We start from the raw sequence: 21,063 nt of genomic DNA, 5'->3' as shown, positions 1-21,063 counted from the left end.
GGGATCCATCAGTCCAATGCCCATTATTCAAAGAGATCTCTCAAGGCTTTGATTACCTCTCACCTGGCCCTTGTCCCAGGTTTTCTGGTGACTCACAGTGCCGACCTCAGGGTCTGACCCACCTGTTTACCTGTGTGTCTTATATTTCAAGACTGGTTGGGACTCTGGAACTGGCTGTAAATACCAGTGAATGCAGGAGGAATTGCTCCTCTCAAGATTAGAATCAGCATGATAAATTTGTAGGCAGGCCTGAGGGACAGTGGATTTGCTAATGGTGAGTGGGAGGGGGAAGGCTGCACGATACAGGTGCGGTGGTGTATGAACTACATTACACCCAGTGTGACTTATCTCTATAAAGAACAGCAGACTCACTCAGGATGATGACGACCGTTTTCATGAGGTTCATCATGGTCTCCTTGTGCCTGGAGTGGAACGTGTGCTGGGACATCCTTTGCACTTTGTGCTGGACGTAACAGAAGATTCGCATGTACACCAGCAACATCACACAGAAGATGACCAGGTTGGAGATGGCCCAGAAGACCAGGTAGCTGCGGCTGTAGAGGGGAGCCATCCGCGAGCAGGTGTCCAGGTCGCACACGCAGTTCCAGCCCATCTGGGGGATGAGCCCCATCAGGATGGCGGTGATCCAAATGCAGACGATGAGGAAGGTCACGCGCTGGTTGCTCATGTTGCTGTGCAGCTGCATCTGGAAGACGGTCTGGTGGCGCTCCACGGCGACTGCCAGCAAGTTGGCGACAGAGGCCGTCAGGCTGGTGTCGATCAGCCCCTGCCGCAGGAACCAGGTGTGCACCGTCAGCTCCGCGGTGCGCGGGCCCGTGTGGAACATGAGGTACGTGTAGGCCACGCCGGAGAAGAAGTCCGTGGCAGCCAGGTTGGCCAGCAGGTAGAAGATGGGCTGGTGGAAGCGGCGGTTCAGGGCTATGGCCGCGATGACCAGCGAGTTGGCCAGTATGACTATCACACATACCGAGAGGCCCAGGGTAACCACCAGCACATCCTTCGTCCGCCACCTGTCAGTCAAGTCTTTGCCGGCTGATTTGTAGAAGAGGGGGATGGTCAGGTTGTAGTGGCAGCTCCCCATGGCTCCTTCCCTCTCAGGTGGGATCAAGTGTACCTGCAATGAAAACAGCATCATGTCCACTCTTATCAGTGTCGCTCAGCGCGCAAGGTGGGCGCCCCCGGGCTAGAAAAGAACCATTCTAAACCATCCCACTCTCCCTGACACCAGTGCTGGGGGAGTTACTGGATAAATCACGTTTTGAAGAGAATGAAATCCATCAGAAAAAGTCAGCAAGAAAATCTTGTCGGACCAGTTTGATCAAGGCGTTGATTGTGCCTGTCAGTGCAGAGTCGTTGATGAAAGGACCTTGACAGACCTCACATGGGAGACTGGTCCAAAAGGATAGCGCCCTGGGACAATTTGACAAACTACAGTGTGCAAAATCGTAATTAATCTCCTGCCTTAGCTTGCTGGTACTTTCATATAATCACCTATGTACACCCACCTCCCCCGGAAGTTCCGGGAGTCTCCCGCATATTGATAGGAGCTCCCTGAGGCCTGCAAACTATATACAATATCCCAGAAATCAATTTTTTTTGAGAGGGAGAGGAAGGGGAGGAGTAAGAGCGAGAGGGAGCATCCTGATTGGTCTCTCTTCGTGCTCAGTAGACCTATCAGTTTTCTCTGTGGGCGGGCCTCAAAAGATAATGACAGTGTTGCTCGCTGCACTGTTTGCAACAGTGGCTTTTCTATTACCTGTGGCGGGTTAAATGACTGTAAAAGACATGTTGAGGTGAGTTTAACAGCTGTCATTCATTCATTAGCATAGCTAACGTTATTTAAACTAGCTGGCTAGCTGCTAAGGAGCTACTCTATTGATGTCCTACGTGATGAGGCCGAACTCCCTGTAGACTTGCTTAAAGTTGTAATAGAATAAAAAAAACGACTGCATGATAATATAAGTACATACTTTAATGTCACATTTTCTGCATATACCCAAATTGGTTTACAGATTAGACAAAATCACTAAACAAAGTATTACATACACCCTTACTACAAGCTGGAGGAACTCAGCAGGTCGGGCAGCATCCGTGGAAACAAGCATATCCATGGATGCTACCCGACCTGCTGAGTTCCTGCAGTTGGTTGTACGTGTTGCTTTGACCCCAACATCTGCAGTGTACTTTGTGTTTACATACTTACATACACCCTTGGAGGTCGACGGGGTGGGGGGGGGGGGGGTGGATATGGGGTTGCGGCGGTGCTACCTGCCTGAAATGAATTTTTGCAGGGTGGGATATCTGAATTGCTCAGCAAGGCTTTCAGTAACTCTAGTATAAGCTGATTCTGTATTTTTCTAGAAGTTTCTCTGGAGCAGATGTCACACCACTAAATCTGGCTATTCCATAGGTTATTCTAATCTCTGGAATGTATTGTTTTTGTCTAGTCTGAGCTCATTTGTAAGAATTGGGACAACCATGACTTTTTTTGTTCTTTGCGTATTTTCTTCTGTCCATACTTTCCTACATCACTCAATAAATGACTCAAATAAGCAAAATGTTTTATGCCTCGTACTTGACTTTCAAATAACCTCTGGATCAATATCACCAGGATGGAACACCGATCTGAGATTGTCTTGATCACAGGAGAGACGGTGACAGTGTAGGGTTGTTTTTGTGACTGGGGGCCTGTGACCAGACATGTCCCAGAGAGATCCTTGCCCTTTGCACTACTCGTTGATGCAAATATCTAATCAGTCAAATGTGCGGAAGCAACATAAAAGCATGCAGACATGGTCAAGAAGCTCAGTTGTTGTTCAGACCAAACATCAGAATGGGGAAGCAATGTCATCTAAGTGACTTTGGTTATGGAATGATTGCTGGTGCCAGATGGGGTGGTTTGCGTATATCAGAAACTGCTGAACTGGGATTTTCAAGCGCTCAAGATGATCTCCAGCGTTTACAGAAAATGGTGCAAGAAAACAAAAGATACCTAGTGATGGTGGGCAGAAACAACTTGATAATGAGAGAGGTCAGAGGGGGATGGCCAGAATGATTCAAGCTGACAGGAAGGCGACAGTAACTCAAGTAACCACACGTTAAAACAGTGGCGCACAGAAGAGAATTTTTGAATGCGCAACACATCGAAGTGTGAGGTGGATGGGACACAGCAGCAGACAACAAACCTACAGTGCATTCAGTGGCCACTTTATTAGTAGCCATCGAATGTACATTAATGATGTAAGTGCTCCAGGTATAATCATTCAGTTCGCATTCAATAGAAAATCTAGTGCCATGTTGGCTGTGAGGAGGGTAGACTTCAGCTGCAGACTGAGCTTAACAAGATGGGCAGGGAAATCCTAAGGAATGTAAAAGGTGGTGAGTGTTGGAAGATTGGACAGGTCCTCGGGTCCGGAGGAACAGAGAGGTGTTAGTGCTACGATCCCTGCAGTCAGGACAGACCAATAAGGTGAAGGTGGCATACAGGAAACGTTTGCCTTCACGAGCTGGGACATATACTATACAGCGGGTAGGCTATGGTACAACAAAGGTATGGTCCATCGTTCTGGTCAGCACACTACAGGAAGGATGTGATGACATTGGAGAGCGTGGAGAGGAGATTCACCAGGATGTTACCAGGGATTCAGCTGTGAGGAGAGACAGGTTAGTCTGGAGCAACAAGAGTGCTGATGCAGGGTCTTGACCCAAAAAGTCAACAGTTCTCTGCTTGACCCTCTGAGGGCTGACTAGCCAATAATATAAAGCAGGATGCCAAAAGTTTTTTCAGTTATTTAAAGAGTATAAGGGAGGTGAGAGTTGATGATGAACCACTGGAAAATGATGCTGATGGGGTAGTAATGGGGGACAAAAAATGGCAGATGAACTTAATGGGCACTTTGCATCTGTCTTCACTGTGGAGACACTCGCAGAGGTCTGTGAGTCTCGGGGAGCAGGAGTGAGTGCCATTGCTATTACAAAGGAAAAAGTGCTAGGCAAACTCAGGATGTGGAAACTATAGGAAGGATGCAGGGGAGGTTTACAAGGGTGTTGCCTGGATTGGGGAGCATGCCCAATGAGAATAGGTTGAGTGAACTTGGCCTTTTCTCCTCAGAGCCTGGAGGATGAGAGGTGACCTGATGGAGGTGTACAAGATGATGAGAGGCATTGATCATGTGGATAGTCAGAGGCTTTTTCCCAGGGCTGAAATGGCTAACGTGAGAAGGCACCATTTTAAGGTGCATGGAAGTAGGTACAGAGGAGATATCAGGGATAAGTTTTTTACGCAGAGAGAGGTGAGTGCATGGAATGGGCTGTCGGTGGCTATGCTGGAGGCGGATATGATAGGGTCTTTTAAGAGACTCCTGGATGGGTACATGGATCTCAGAAAAATAGAGGGTTATGGGTAACTCCAGGTAATTTCTGAAGTAAGTACATGTTCAGCATAGCACTGTGGGCCGAAGGGCCTGTATTGTGCTGCCGGTTTTCTCCATTTCTATGTTCTATGTCTTAAGGTGGGTAAGTTACCTGGACCAGATGGCTACATTCCAGAGCCCTGACAGAGGTTGCTGAAGAGATAGCAGATGCATTGGTCATGATCTTTCAAGACTCACTTGATTCTAGCATGGTCCCGAAGGTCTCGAGGATTGTAAATGTCACTCCACTCTTTAAAAAGGAAGGATGGCAAATGAAAGGAAATTATAGGCCAGTTAGCCTAACCTCAATGGTATGAAAAATGTTGGAGTCTATTATTAAGGATGAGGTTTTGAGGTACTTGGAGACTAAAGATAAAATAAGTCAGTTAGCATGGTTTCTGTAAAGTAAATCTTGCCTGACATATCTGTTAACAGAGTTCTTTGAGGAAGTAAAAGCAGGATGGGCAAAGGAGAGGCAGTGGGTGTCATTTACTTGGATTTTCAGAAGGCATTTGATTAGGTATCACACAAGAGGCCGCTTAACAAGATTAAATCCTATGGTGTTACAGGAAAGATACTGGCATAGATAGTGGAATGGCTGACAGGCAGAAGACAGAAGAATAAATGGGGCCTTTTGTGGTTGACTGCCAGTGACTAGTGGGGTTCCTCAAGGGTCAGTATTGGAACCGCTGCTTTTCACATTGCTTGTCAATGATTTAGATCATGGAATTGCAATGCCATTGCAGCAGGCCTTAGACAAACTGGAAGAATGGGCAAAAAAGTGGCAGATGGGATACAGTGTTGGGAAATGTATGATAATGCATTTTGCAAAAAGGAGCAGTAGTGGAGACCAACGGGGGAGAAGGTTCAAACATCAGAGGTGCAGAGGGATTTAGTGCCAGACTCCCAGAAGGTTACTTTACAGGTTAAGTCTGTGGTAAAGAAGGCAAATGCAATGTTGCCATTTATTTCAAGGGGAATAGAACATAAAAGCAAGGAGATTGGTCAGGCTGCACTTGGAGTATTGTCAACAGTTTTGGGCCCTGTTATCTCAGAAAGGATGTGCTGTCATTGGAGAGAGTCCAGAGGAGGCTCGTGAGGATGATTCCGCGAATGAGGAGCGTTTGGCAGCTTTTGGCCTGTACTCACTGGAATCTAGAAGAATGTGGGGGGAGGGGGGGAAATCTCATTGAAACCTACCCAACGTTGAAAGTTCCAGACAAGGTGGATGTGGAGAGGATGTTTCCTATGGTGGGGATATCCAGAACTAGAGGGCACAGCCTCAAAATTGAGGGGCAACCCTTTAGGACAGAGGTAAAGAGGAATTTTTTTAGCCAAAGAATAATGAATCTGTGGAAACGCTCTGCCACAGGCTGCAGTGGAGGCCAAGTCCGTGTGTATATTTAAGGCGGAAGTTGATCGTTTCCTGATCAGTCAGGGCATCAAAGGATATGGTGAGAAGGCAGGTGTGTGGGGTTGAGTGGGATCCGGGATCAGCCATGATGGAATGGTGGAACAGACTCGATGGGATGAATGGTCTAATTCTGCTCCTCTGTCTTATGGTCTTGATCAGGGGTTCCCCACCATCTTTATACCATGGACCCCAACCATTAACTGAGGGGTCCATGGTTGGTAGGAAACATTCCCCCAACAGAGAGGGCACATGTTAGGAATGGTACAGGAGGTTCAGTTGGAAGGAGGGGATTTATTTTCACCACGTGGGGGTGGGATTAAAATCTAGAAATAATCTGAGTGAAGATAAAGGCAAGTATTCTCAAAACACAAACATGAGAAAAATCTGCAGATGCTGGAAACCCAAAGAAAGACACACAATACTGCCCAGTGCTGGAGAATGAGATAGGTTCTCAAATGTCCAGTTTGGATACAGTGGGCAGAAGAGCCTGCTTCCATCCTGAATGGGTGATGAGACATTCTCTCTTCTCCACCTCAAAAATAAACTTCTGCTCCTGATGAAGGGTTTCAGCCCGAAATGTCATCACTACCTCCTCCCATAGATGCTGTCTGGCCTGCTGAGTTCTGCCAGCATTTTGTGTTTTTATTCTGCTCTTAATATTGTCATTCATAACTGTCCCGACTGGAACTTGCAGAACATAAATGAGCTGGATGACAACATTAATAGGATAGGGAGGAGATGAGGATGGGGGTGGGGGAAGAGATTGGGGGGGAGGGGAAGGGGAAAGGGGAAGAGGGGAAGGGGAAAGGGGGAAGATGGGGAGGGGAGAGAGGGTGGGGGAGGGAGAAGGGGAAGGGGGGAATGGGGACGGGGAGGGGAGGGGGAATAGGGACGGGGAGGGGAGAGGGAATGGGGAGGGGAGGTGGAGTGGAGGGGAAATGGGGAAGTGGAGGGAGTATGGGGAGAGGGTGGGGAAGGGGAGGGGGGAATGGGGAGGGGGAATGGGGGAAGGGGAGGGGGAAGGGGAGGGGAAGGGGAGGGGAAGGGGAGGGGAAGGGGAGGGGAAGGGGAGGGGAAGGGGAGGGGAAGGGGGGAGGGAGGAGGAAGGGAGGAGGAAGGATGATGCGAGTGGAGGGGTGTTGGAGTGGGAGGAGAGCGAGAGAGAAGCTGCAAGAGCTAGGACCGGTGGACATTACCCGGACGGGGAATACCGAGGCCACAGGGGCTCTGATTTCAGGTGTCTTTGGCAGAAGACAGTATAGGGAAGTTGGTGATGGTTAAGCCAGGCAGGCGAAAGTCAAGATACAGTCAATGGCTTGGACTACATCAGCTGTGGTGAGCACAGGCCAACTGAGAGCGAATCTGTCAGGCAGAGTGATGGGCAAGTGGAATGAAGGTATAGTGAATACAATTAGAACAGTCAAAGACATCTGAACAGATACAGAGATAAGCAAGGTTTAGATAGATGAGGGCCAAATACAAACAGGATGATACCATGGACGTGTTGCTCTAGTTCTCTGCTATATAATGGTATGACTAACTCTCAGCAATGCTAAGTTTCACCAGCACATGCGGTTTTTATTTGCAGCTGTAAATGTGGGACAGGATGTTATAATCAGAGTTGAACAACCAGCAGAATCAGCTGGACTTCAATTCTTCTGTCTCTTATCCACATATCTTTATCCCTTTAGTTTGGTCTCCCCCACAAATGCCACAAACACTCACTATCTCTCTCCCTGTTAGATAAGGCAATGCTATATGCATGCATTACTGCTTTCATCTGGGACAGTTTCTGCCCCATGGCCCAGGCACAAGAGGCTTTCCTCTGCTCCCTCTTTCTTCATTTGCTCTGTCTCAACACAGAAGTACAGTAGCTGTAGCAGTAAATCTTCCCGTCATGTCTCAGCCCAAGGTTCAGACTGCACCGGACACGTCTTCCAGGTTTACAGTCACCAGTCTTCTCTGCTGCTTACGCACTTTGTTCCTCTCCTCCCATCCTGGCCAGCACGCTCTGCCGGAGTGGTGGAACATGGACTAGGCCCGGACGCGAGACTGAAAGACGTAGCCACAGAGGGGAGCCTGCACAGGCAGCTCTGAGTGAGCGAGCGGACTTCTGACACTGAACAATCAGCCACCCAGACAGCTCCGGGGCTGCTCCGTGAGCAGGGGTCTCGCTCAGCACAGTTTCACACTGCTGGGGTGGGGGGGCAGTTCATTTTTGGGAGCCACTACAGGAGCAGAGTCTTCCATTAGGATCACGGTGACCTGGGCAGCCTGCAGACTGGAGCAATAAAAAGCCCAGTGTTTTGCAACTGGTTCTGCTGCTCCCAGGAGAAGCACTTCACACCGGCTCTGAATAAGGCCGATTTTAATCTGAGCTCATTTTTTTTAATAATTTGTGGTGGGGTCAGAGACTCTCGCCCAGTCTGGGCTGTGTTCGGTTTCCTTGTTGATCCTGTCCACCGTCGTGTGGCTGTTCTTCCTGCTCCCCATAGATCTGGGCGTTGACGAGCGGTGTCTGGGCCACATGAGCTGGGCAGTACGTAACATTTCCTCATGCCCACACTGCGGTTTCGCTGTTCCATCTCCCACCTGCAAACTCCTGCCGGCTTGAGGGCTGAGCCAGGGGCAAGCTTCCCCCCAGCTCTGTGTCCAGGCAGCAGGGCGAGGCTCTGCAATGGTGATGTTGATGAAGAAAAGTTTGCAGTTGTATACGTCCATATTTGCTTGAGACAGAGACAATGAAGCAGTCTAGCTGTTCAGCCCATACTGTCTCCAATTAACACACAATGTCAAATTAAACTAAAACTCTTCTGCCTCAGTATGACCCGTGTCTCTCCGTTCTCCACATAACCATGTGTCCATCGAAGAGCCTTTCCAACATCACTATGTCATCGACCCCCAGCACGCAATTTCAGACATCCATCACGCCGAAGAAAACCTGCTTTTATAAACCTACTGATTCCCACGGATATCTTGACTATAGCTCTTCCCACCCTACCTCCTCTAAAAATGCTGCTCCCCTTCTCTCAGTTTCTTCGCCTCTGTTCCCAGGATGCAACTTTCCTTTCCCAGACAACAGAGACGTGCTCCTTCTTTAAAGAATGGGATTCCCTTTCCTCCACTATTGACGCTGCCTTCACCCACAACTCCTCCATTTCCTGATCATCTGCATTCACCCCATCTTCTCACCACCTTAACAGTGAGACAGTCCCCCTTGTCCTTATCTACCACCCCATCAGCCTCCATATCCCAAACTTTACCCTCCACAACTTCTGTAAACTCCAAAGGGACCCTACTACTAAACATAGCTTTACCTCCCCTCACTACTTTCCACAGGGATCGCTCCCTCTCTGATTCCCTTGTCCATTCGTCTCATCCCACCAATCTCCCTCCTGCCACTTGTTCCTTATAGCAGCCCAAGTGTTACACCAGGCCACACACCTCCTCCCTCACCTCCAGTCAGGGCCCCAAGCCGTTCTTCCAGCTAAGGCAATGCTTAACCTGCCAATATGTTGGGGTCATCTATTGTGTCCAGTGCTCCCAATGCAGCGTCCTCCACATCGGTGAGACCCGTCGTAAACTGGGGGCTGCCTCACAGACTACCTCCACTCCATCTGCCACAAGCGGGATTCCCCGGTGGACAAACATTTTAATTCCCATTCCCGTTCTGATGTCCCATGGCCCCCTCCTGTGCCAAGATGAGGCCACCCTCGGGGTGGAGGAGCAACACCTTATATTCACTCTGGGTATCCTCCAGCCTGTTGGCATGAATATCAATTTCTTCCAGTGAACAAATTCTCCCCCACCCCCTCTCTTCCCCACCCTGACCTTCTGTTTGCTCTCACCTCTCTATTACTTTACTCTTGATCACTCCTCCTCCTCTTTCTCCTATAGTCCACTCTCCTCTCCTATCAGATTCTTTCTCCCCCAGCCCCTGACCTTCCCCACCCACCTGCCTTCAGTTATCATCTCCCCCAGCCCCTGACCTTCCCCACCCACCTGCCTTCAGTTATCATCTGCCTGACCTGCTGAGTTCCTCCACACATCTCCTTTAAACTTCCCCCCTCTCAGCTCAAAGGCATACCGTCCAGCATGTGACAGTTTGACGTTGAGACAAATATCCTGACATTCCACCCTTAAATCCCGGCAGCATGCTGGTAAACCTCTTCTGCAGCCTTTCCACAGCAACCACATCCTCCCTGTACCAGAACCGTATACAACACTCCAAGCGCAGCCCAGTCAAAGTTCTAGAAAGCTGCCGCATGACTTTCTGACTCCTATGCACAAAACCCTGATGAATGAGGGCAAGGGTACTAAACTACCTTCTTTACCAGTATATCGAATTGTGTGGCCACTTTCAGGGAGATGTTGACATGAATACCAAAATCCCTCTGACCATCGGTGCTGTGAAGGCTTTGACATTAATTGGCATCAAGGCTATTGGTTTGGTTGTGTACTGTCCCCTTGTGTTTGACCTCCCAAAGAGCAACACCTCACACTTCACGGATGAAACTGTATCTGCCATTTCGCCACTCATATCTGCACCTGATCCATGTCCTGCCGCACCCTTCGACGACCTTCTTCACTGTCTGCACTTCCAATCTTTGTGTCAACTGCAAAGTTATTAACCTACCCATTAAAGTCATGTAACAACAGGTCCCAGGATCTGCAGATTTCCTTGTCAGTGAATGCTGTTTACTTGGGCTTTAAGAAGACAAGGAACCGCACATGAGGCTACTAAGTCTGATATTATAGGAAAGATGCTAACATCGATAGAGGAGTAGCTGAGTGGCAGAAGGCAAAGAGTGGGAATACAAGGAGCCTTTTCTGGTTGGATGCCTGTGACTAGTGATGTTCCACAGAGGTCGGTATGATTTGGGTGACCGAATTGATGGCTTTCTGGCCAAGTAGTGTTGAGGAAGCAGGTGTCTGCAGAATGACTTGGACAGATGAGGAGAATGGAAAAAGAAGTGTTAGATATGGACGTGGAAGCCATATAAAGGGTGCAGAGGAGACTTACGAAGGATGTTGCCTGGATTGGGGAGCATGCCTTATGAGAATAGGTTGAGTGAACTCGGCCTTTTCTCCTTGAAGCGGAGAAGGATGAGAGGTGACCTGATAGAGGTGTACAAGATAATGAGAGGCATTGACCATGTGGATATTCAGAGACTTTTTCCCAGGGCTGAAATGGCTAGCCTGAGAGGGCACAGTTTTAAGGTGCTTGGAAGCAGGTACAGAGGAGATGTCAGGAATAAGTTTGTTACGCAGAGAGTGGTGAGTGCGTGGAATGGGCTGCCGGTGACGGCAGTGGAGGCAGAAACGATAGGGTCTTTTAAGAGACTCCTCGACAGGTATATGGAGCTTAGAAAAATAGAGGGCTATGGGTAAGCCTAGGTAGTTCTAAGGTAAGGACATGTTCAGCACAGCTTTGTGCTGTAGGTTTTCTATTTTCTATAGAATATAGTGCAGGAAAGTGTATGGCTATGCACATTGGTAGAAGAGGTAGACTATTTTCCAAAGATTTACAACTTTACACACCCTAAATAGGAGAGGTGAGAGCTCTAAATCCAGGATGTTTAATAAATCAAGAGGAAATGTGGCAGGATGTTACAGAGGAAAACAAGTCATTCGGGAAGGTGTAGAAAAGGAAACAGAAGGATACACAGAAAATCCAGAATTAGTAACAATTGTGGAGGAAATCCGGGAGATATTTAGGTATCTGGTCCATCACACTTAGCAGGAATTGTCCCAAACGGAAGGAGGGATTCCATGAAAATCTGGGGTTTAGAAAAAAGTCAGAGGCAATGTTAAATTGAAATATAGGGAAGATTTTAAGATCCATCAGTGAAAGACTATACATTTCATCAGAGAGAGAATTGATGACTTTAAGAAAAAATACCAAGCCAAGCAGTAAGAGTTTTTGTGAATGTATAAATAAGAAGCAAGCAGCTAGGCAGAACGTGGGACTGCCAGAGAACAGGAGGAGTAAGTTAACAGCAGTGAACAAAGAAACATTCAAAGCAGGTATGTTGAATTGGTTTCACCATGGAATACACAATAAATACAAATACTCTAGATAACAAATCGACTAGTTTCAAATAACAGGGACGGGAACTTAAAAACTCCAATTGATAAACTATCTCTGCCATAGTAAAACAGACAGCATAATCAAAGACCTCCCTGGAGTCACGTTTCCCTCCCTTTCCATTGGGCAGAAGATTTCAAAATAGCGGCATTCCCAAACTCAAAGACAGCTTCTGTTATCAGACTCTGCTACTAAACTCTTGGGCAAAGAGTTGGACTCTTGACCTCACAATCTACCTCGTTATGATCTTGCTCTTTGTTGCTTTCAGTTACTTTTTCAGTAGCTTTTATATTTTATTCTGCATTATTATTGTTTTGCCTTGTTCTGCCTCTATGCACTGAATAATGATTTTGATCTGCATGGATAGTTTACAAGACTGCATCTTGGTAATTGTGACAATGATAAACCAATTCCAATATTCGAGAAACCCATGGGACCAACAGCAAACAAATTGCCACAAGGGCTTTAAAGGAGGTAGAACCATTAGTTAAATATTTTCTAATTCAAAGAATTTCTGGAGGAAACCAAAAAACTAAAAAAAAATGTGCAAACAAGAGAAACTGCAGATGCTGGAAATCTGAGCAGCACACACAAAATGCTGGAGGAACTCAGCAGGCCAGGCAGCGTCTACTGAAAAAAGTACAGTCGACGTTTCGGGCCGAGACCCTTCGGCAGGCCAAACAATGTGGCTTCCTTGTTCAAGAAAGTGGGAAAAGTGGGAAATTATGAGCCAGTTAGTTCAAGATCCACTGTTAACAGAATATTAGAATCAAAAATCAAAGAGGAAGTAATCAATCATAGAAGTCCTTTGGCCTATCTGTTCTATGCCAACCATGGTCTCCAGTTTGCTTGTATTTGGCCCATACCCCTTTAAATCTTTCCTCTTGTGTCTCTGCTCAATGATTTAGGACAGGTCAATGCAATCAAACACAGAGGAGAGCCCCAGGGATCGGTTCTCGGCCCTTCGCCCTTCACTGTTGATATTAATGATTTGGGGGATGAAACCAGGTATGCCAATGAAATGAAATTAGGTGCAAGGGGATGCTATGGTCAGACAGAGGTGGACTGACTGAGGAATAAATCTGACATTTGCAGTTTAAGGTGGGGCAGTGTGAGGTCACACACATCAGTAAGAGGAACAGAAGGCAGAGACGGCTAGAGAGTAAAGTTCAGTGTGAACTGTGTATTCTAGAGCATGAATCACAAAACATTAGCAAACAGGCCCAACAAGGAAGGCAAACAGCATGTTGGTCTTTATGGTAATGAGGCTGCAGTTTAATAGGGAGATTTTGTTCCAGTTTTACAGGGTGTTAGGAAATACAGTGCACAGGTAAGGCATAGTCCCCTTATCTTAAAAAAAAGGATACAGTATCTCTAGAGGCCTTCCAAACAAGATTCCTAGTGAATCTGAAACAAGAGAAAATCCGCAGATGCTGGAAATCCAAGCAACACACACAAAATGCTGGTGGAACACGGCAGGCCAGGCAGCATCTATAGGGAGAAGCACCGTCAACGTTTCGGGCTGAGACCCTTCGTCAGGACTAACTGAAAGGAAAGATAGTAAGAGATTTGAAAGTAGGAGGGGGAGGGGAAAATGCGAAATGATAGGAGAAGACCACAGGGGGTGGGGTGAAGCTGAGAGCCAGAAAGGTGATTGGCAAAAGGGATACAGACCTGGAGAAGGGAAAGGATCATGGGATGGGAAGCCTAGGGAGAAAGAAAGGGGGAAGGGAGCTCCAGAGGGAGATGGAGAACAGGCAGAAAGAGAGGGGGAAAAAGGAGCCGGGGGGGGGGGGGGGGGGGGGGGAATAAATAAATAAATAAGGGATAGGGTAAAAAGGGGAGAAGGGGCATTAATGGAAGTTAGAGAAGTCAATGTTCATGCCATCAGGTTGGAGGCTACCCACACAAAGTGCTGGAGGACGTCTGCAGGCCAGGCAGTATCAGTCCTGTCGAAGAGTTTCAACCCAAAACATCAACAGTACTCTTTTCCATAGATTCTTTGTCAAGTCCTTCGCTCTCCATGGAGCGTTGCAGTACCACCTCCCTGGCCTGGCCTGGCGAGTTCCTCCAGCATTCTGTGTGTGTTCCTAGTGAATCTGAATGAGTTGGAAGGGTGTCCTGCCAGATGTTTTCGTCTGTATTCCATGGAGTTTGGAAGAATTTGAGGTGACATGTCCAATATACAAGATACTAAGGGGGTGTTGCAGTGTAAATGTTGGGATGCGTTTATGGTAATGGGGGGGTGGTATCATGAAAAAGGGGACAGAGCTGCAGGTTAAGGGGTTTGCCATCTATAATCGCCCACAACAACCTGGAGGAGAGATGCCGAGCCGAACTAGTCGCTGCCCGACAAAGGAGGAAAGCAATAATAGTGGCTCCACTTCCAGATCTAACACCATTTTCATGTCCTTATTGTGGTCGTCTATGTCGCCATCCATTCCTGAGCGGAAGAACTTTTAAAGTGGAAATACTGTTGCACTGGGGCAGTTCCGCTCTCTCGACCTCTGAAGTCAGGGTCCAGTGGTATGAACAAGCATCACAAACTGGGGTCTTCCTTGGTCGCAATGGACGACCACGACGTCTTCTGTGCCTTGTCAAGCCCTTCGCTCTCCACGGAGCGTCGCAGTACCACCTCCCTGGCCAGTGGATCACACTGCTGATCTCACGTGCTTGGACAGGCATGGCCCTAACTCACCGGGTAACGAGGCTGCCGGCTACCCTCACCTGGTTCAGCCCACCTGTTGAAGAGGTGCATCCGGGTGTAGCCCCCCGTCACATGCAAACAGCTACTTGGAGCCACAGGTGAGAACTGAGTGCCCGGTGGGGACCAAAGATGAGTGAGCTGCCCCAGACAAGCCCCTACACTAGAGCTGCAACCCCTCCTGGACACCCCATACACTCCATTGTCACATGTACTGAGATATGTTTGGCAATAACAACGTGTCAAAACAAAATGCTTGGTTTTGCATACTGTCCAGATGGATAACTCCAAATGCAGGTAATACAAAAAGGAAATACAGTAACAGAGTGCAGGATATAGTGCACTCTGTACTTTCTAATAGAATATATTACAAATAAAGTGAAGTGCATGAAGACAATAAGGTGCAAGAAACATCCAAAATGCTGGGGGATCTCAGCAGGTCAGGCAGCGTCGATGGAAATGAATAAACAATCGACATTTTGGGCCAAGACCCTTCTTCAGGACTGGAATGGGAAGGCGAAGGAACCAGAATAAAAAGAAGGTGGGGAGGGGGGGAAGGATAGGTAGAAGGTGTTCGGTGAAGCCAGGTGGGTGGGAATGGTAAAGGGCTGGAGAGGAAGGAATCTGACAGGAGAGGAGAGTGGACCGTGGGAGAAAGAGATGGAGGAGGAGACCCACTGGGAGGTGATGGGCAGATGAGAAGAGGTAAGAGGCCATAATAGGGAATAGAAGAGGGGAAGGGGAGGGTATTTTTTATTTTTAACCAGAAGGAGAAATTGGTATTCATACCATCAGGCTGGAGGCTACCCAGGTGGAATACATGGATTACTCCTCCACCCTAAGGGCCTCGTGGCACAGGAGGCAGCCATGAACTGACGAGTCGGAACGGGAATGGGAACCCAGAATTTAAAAACCAGGATGTTCCGCTTTTGGCGGAAGTAGATGGAGAGATCAGGAGTTCATCCATATTGTACAAAAGATCTGTTCAAGAACCTTATGACAGTGGGATAGAAGCTGTCGTTAATCTTGTCCTGAGATAGATAGATAGATAGATACTTTATTCATCCCCATGGGGAAATTCAACATTTTTTCCAATGTCCCATACACTTGTTGTAGCAAAAAACTCATTACATACAATACTTAACTCAGTAAAAAATATGATATGCATCTAAATCACTAACTCAAAAAGCATTAATAATAGCTTTAAAAAAGTTCTTAAGTCCTGGCAGTTGAATTGTAAAGCCTAATGGCATTGGGGAGTATTGACCTCTTCATCCTGTCTGAGGAGCATTGCATCGACAGTAACCTGTCTCTGAAACTGTTTCTCTGTCTCTGGATGGTGCTATGTAGAGGATGTTCAGAGTTTTCCATAATTGACCGTAGCCTACTCAGCGCCCTTCGCTCAGCTACCGATGTTAAACTCTCCAGTACTTTGCCCACGACAGAGCCCGCCTTCCTTACCAGCTTATTAAGACGTGAGGCGTCCTTCTTCTTAATGCTTCCTCCCCAACACGCCACCACAAAGAAGAGGGCGCTCTCAACAACTGACCTATAGAACATCTTCAGCATCTCACTGCAGACATTGAATGACGCCAACCTTCTAAGGAAGTACAGTCGACTCTGTGCCTTCCTGCACAAGGCATCTGTGTTGGCAGTCCAGTCTAGCTTCTCGTCTAACTGTACTCCCAGATACTTGTAGGTCTTAACCTGCTCCACACATTCTCCATTAATGATCACTGGCTCCATATGAGGCCTAGATCTCCTAAAGTCCACCACCATCTCCTTGGTCTTGGTGACATTGAGACGCAGGTAGTTTGAGTTGCACCATATCACAAAGTCCTGTATCAGTTTCCTATACTCCTCCTCCTGTCCATTCCTGACACACCCCACTATGGCCGTGTCATCAGCGAACTTCTGCACATGGCAGGACTCCGAGTTATATTGGAAGTCTGATGTGTACAGGGTGAACAGGACCGGAGAGAGTACGGTTCCCTGTGGCGCTCCTGTGCTGCTGACCACCGTGTCAGACCTACAGTCTCCCAACCGCACATACTGAGGTCTATCTGTCAAGTAGTCCACTATCCAATCCACCATGTGAGAGTCTACTCCCATCTCCGTTAGTTTGTGCTTTAAGATCTTGGGCTGGATGGTGTTAAAGGCACTAGAGAAGTCAAGGAATGTAATCCTCACAGCACAACTGACCCCATCTAGGTGAGAGAGTGATTTGTGCAGCAAATACGTGATAGCATCCTCCACTCCCACCTTCTCCTTATACGCAAACTGAAGCGGATCCCGGGCGTGCCTGGTTTGTGGCCTCAGATTCTGTATTATCAACCGCTCCAGCATTTAGTGCCTCTATTTCCAGCATCTGCAGATTGCTAACAACGCCTACCCCATGGAAGTTAAATTATTCAACATTCTCATGTTGCTCTATAAGCATAAATAACGCAAATCTCTTTCCTCCGATGCTCTGGCAGCTCCTGTGGAGGGAAACGGGCAGTCAATATTTTGTTCGGCACAGTGGCCTAGTGGTTATCACAGCACTGTACAGTACCAGGTTCAGTTCCCACCACCCTCTGTAAGGAGTTTGTACATTCTCTCCGTGACCGCGTGGGTTTCCTCCAAAGATGTAGTGGTTGATGGGTTAATTGGCCGTTGTAAAATTGTCCCGTGATTAGGCTAGGGTTAAATCAGGGGATTGCTGGCCAGTGTGTAGAATAGAACAGCCTGTTCTACACTGTATCTCAATATATAAATGGGGTGTGTAGATCTTCCTTCTCTCAGTGGGCAGTCAATATCTGGAACTCTCTGCCCACGAGGGTGGTGGAGACTTGGTCATTACCTGTATCTAAAGTGGAGGTAGATAAATATTCGAACGATCAAGGAATTGATGGCATTTGGGGAACTGACACAGAAGAGCATTTGAGGCCAGCATGTATCAGCTATGATCGCACTGAATGACGAAGAAGTTCGAGGGGCTGAATGGCCTACTCCTGCTCCGAGTTTCTTGAGTTCACTGTCCACCAGACATCCTCATTTGCAGCTTATCCTCAGGATAACCCTGGCTCTTCACGGTCAAGTAGATTTCCTTTGTCCAATTCATCCAATCACCCCCCCCACTAACCTGTTCCTACTTGTACTGATTACCCTGTTCTGCCAGAGAGAAATATCAGCCCTGGTTCACTTCCACAGATACTGCCCCTGCAGAGTCCTAACAGCATTTTCTGTATTCGCTTGATGAATAAAATCATCCTTATTTCTTTGTGGGTGAGCACCTTTGGAATGAGTGAGTCAGTGAAACATGTTGCCTAATTGACCAAAATTCATCTCAAAACTCAAAAACTCAGCATTTGGGGTTTCAGTGAATTCTGCCTTTGCTGTGGGAGAGATGACAGCATGGGTGGGAACAAAGCTGGCCATGCCTGCCCATTTCAGTGATATACCATAGCATAGCTGGTCCAGAAACTCACCCTTCGGCTAACCGAGACGCATCCGACTCAAATTCAAACTCATCATCGGCTGCTGTTTGTGGAAGCCTCTTCCAACTCCCCACACCTCCCCCACCCCAACATCCTGCAGATGTTTTGGTCGGCTTCCAAACCGAGCATATGTCCAAGGCCAGCAGGGCCAGCTCAAGCTATCTTAAACTCCAAACAAATTACTCCATCTAAATTCCACAGATTATAGCCCTATCTTCTGCAATCTGTGTAATTTAACCCTTGTACTTGTGGTACCATTCTGAGAAATCAACCCTTACTCCCTTCCACTGTCCACCCCAGCACTCCACGTACACCGCCGGGTGGATGTACAGGCAATGCAGGGACAGATGTATAGTGCCTGTACGCCTCAATACAGTCACAGAGCAACTCGGTATGGATACAGGCCCTTCGGCCCCACCAATCCATGCTGACCACATTGCCGATCCAGCTTGTCCCAGTTTCCTGTGTTCACTTTCCTCCCCTTCGTGGAACCAACCAAGTCCTTCTAAAATGACACTACCTTACCTGCTTCACCTACTTCCTCTGGCAGCTCGTTCCATGCATTCACCATCCTCAGATCCCTTTTAAATCACAAATCTACAGTACTGTGCAAAAATCTTAGCCATATAGATAAACAAACTTTTGCACAGTTCTGCAGTAATTTTATGTATTGCACTGTACCGCTGCCATAAATACAAATAAAAAACAAATTTCATGATATATGAGAGTAATGGGAAACCTGATTCTGATATGGGTCTCTACTGTGGACTGAGAGTGGGAAGAGGGGAATCAAATGACCTTGCCTGATGTCTCAGGGCTGGGCGTGTCTACACCCACGCCACCTCACGCCCCTGACACTCCTCCTCGACCACCTACTCCACACCCCTCCCGTTGCGGCCCAGCTTCGCCATTCCCAACATCCTTCACTCCCGTCAGATTTACAGACGTGCTCTTTGCTCCAGGCTAACAAATACTTTGGAGCAAGGGGAGAGCTGTCAGAGGTTTATACGGTTACGAGAAGCACAGATGGAGTAGAAGGGTTGAAATGTCTAACACACTAGGGAGCATACATTGAGAGGGGGTAGGTTTAAAGGGGATGTGAGGGGCAAGTTTTTTTTTATCAGAGAGTGGTGGATGCCTGGAATGCGCTGCCCAGTAAAAGCAAATACATCAGAGACTTTTAATGTATAACTTTTAAAGGCACATGGATGTGAGAAAGATGGTGGGATGTGGACATTGTGTAGGTAGCAGGAATTAGTGTTTGGGTATTTTTGATTTGCTTTTCAGCTGGTTTGGCACAACACTGTGGGACTAATGTTCCTGTGCTGTACTGTTCTATGTTCTAAATTGCTTTAACAGCAGTTTTACACTGAATTATTCAACAAGTGCAGTAACTGCCCCAGTTTTGCATTATCACTTGATAACATCCTGCTTCACATATCGCAGTTATCAACAAGGCACCATGAGTCAATTTGTTCTCAGTTTTCTCCCGCTGTCATTACAGCTACTTTCCCACCTCCCCGGGCAATCCCCGGGAGGGTGGGGACATCACAAAGTTTCTGAGATACAAGCCCGTGTCCGAATACCTTCCGTTCTCAGCCACAGTACTGTGACACTGTACCGGGACTCAGAATTTCTCTAGGATTCAGACACCGGAAGCTGGACCACACCACAAACTTCTGGAGGGACGCAGCAGTTCCAACAACATCTGCGGTGGCTGAAAATAGTGAGCCAATTGTTTGGATGGTTACCCTATATCAGGACCTAGAGGAGACTGGAGATGGTCAGTATGTACAGGTGAGAAGGGTGCCCAAGAGCAGTAGAAACAACAGAAAGAAAGACTCTCAAAGTTCTTAGGACATATCAACCTTGAGGAAGTTCTCCTGCTGTCTCCAATGGGAGTTCTGTGAGCCTCTCTCCCACTGTCGTTTCTACATCTCTTTGTCAATGTGATTCCAGCCATTTCCCTTCAACACCCTCAGTCCTGCTGAAGGCTCTCAACCTGAATCATTTCCCCTACAAACGCTGCTCGACTTGCCGAGTTCTTCCGACACATCATTTTATGTTCTGACGTTCAATCAGTTTCCAAGCTTCCCCTTTGAAACATCCTCTGAATGTCTGCCCTCAGCTTTAAGGGATACCAGCATATTCTTTAAAGCAGAATCCATTCCATACCCGCCCAGCCTATCACCCACCGAGTACAGTAAACAGGGTGCAACGAAGGGTCTCGGCCCGAAACGTCAACTGTTTACTCTTTTCCATAGATGCTGCCTGGCCTGCTGCGTTCCTCCAGCATTGTGTGAGTGTGTTGCTTGGATTTCCAGCATCTGCAGATTTTCTCTTGTTTGTGATGCTACATTTGGGTTATTTAAGACTCAGGCAAAGCCCTTGAATCGCTAAGTCCTGCACGTACAGTGCCACAGTCAGCTCTTCGTCAGATCTTCAACCCACATGCCCTGCTGAAGCAACGATTCTGCTCAGCTCTGCAAGAGGGGGATGGTAGGGCATAGCACGGAACGGCGGAGGGGTAATCAATACAAGCTCAGACCAGGCAGAGAGATGCCACAGTAAATCAAGAGCGCTGTAAAATCCCTCAGGAAGTGGGGGAAGAACTACAGGCTAAAGCCAAATGAACAGCGTAACGCGAAGGAGTCCCTGCCCTGTAACTAAGAGAGGATGTAAAACAATAGCTTGGTAAACAGTCCCTTCCGGCACAGTCACACCATTTGAATAGTGTGACAAAGGAATCACAGACACCACCGGTGGAAGTAATATCAGAGGGGAAGGATGTAGATGGGGACGAGACTGGTGTGAGGTAAAATTCCACAACAAATTTGAAATGGAGCAGACAGAAGATGCACTAGTTTAAAGGTGGACACGGCCTGATGAGAGGAGTCTGGACTGGGGGAGGAGCGCTGAGAGCAGGGGAAAGGCAGCTAAATGCA

The 21,063-nt window shown here is 47.6% G+C and overlaps 1 protein-coding gene across 6 annotated transcripts in view; it reads right to left on the bottom strand.

The window, feature by feature from the left end:
• Positions 1 to 21,063, bottom strand: part of LOC140740179 (lysophosphatidic acid receptor 2-like) — a 64,996-nt gene that overhangs the window by 22,228 nt on the left and 21,705 nt on the right. For all 6 annotated transcript variants that reach the window (XM_073069165.1, XM_073069166.1, XM_073069162.1 and 3 more), the window contains exon 3: positions 373 to 1,135. In XM_073069165.1, the coding sequence (XP_072925266.1) occupies positions 373 to 1,102 (730 nt within the window). In that variant the 5' untranslated portion in view covers positions 1,103 to 1,135. The remainder of the gene's footprint in view (positions 1 to 372; positions 1,136 to 21,063) is intronic.

Source organism: Hemitrygon akajei, chromosome 16, assembly GCF_048418815.1.
Source record: "Hemitrygon akajei chromosome 16, sHemAka1.3, whole genome shotgun sequence".
Taxonomy (NCBI): Eukaryota; Metazoa; Chordata; class Chondrichthyes; order Myliobatiformes; family Dasyatidae; genus Hemitrygon; species Hemitrygon akajei.
The sequence above is the reverse complement of the archived record's forward strand: the minus strand, read 5'-3'. Positions and strand labels throughout refer to the sequence as shown.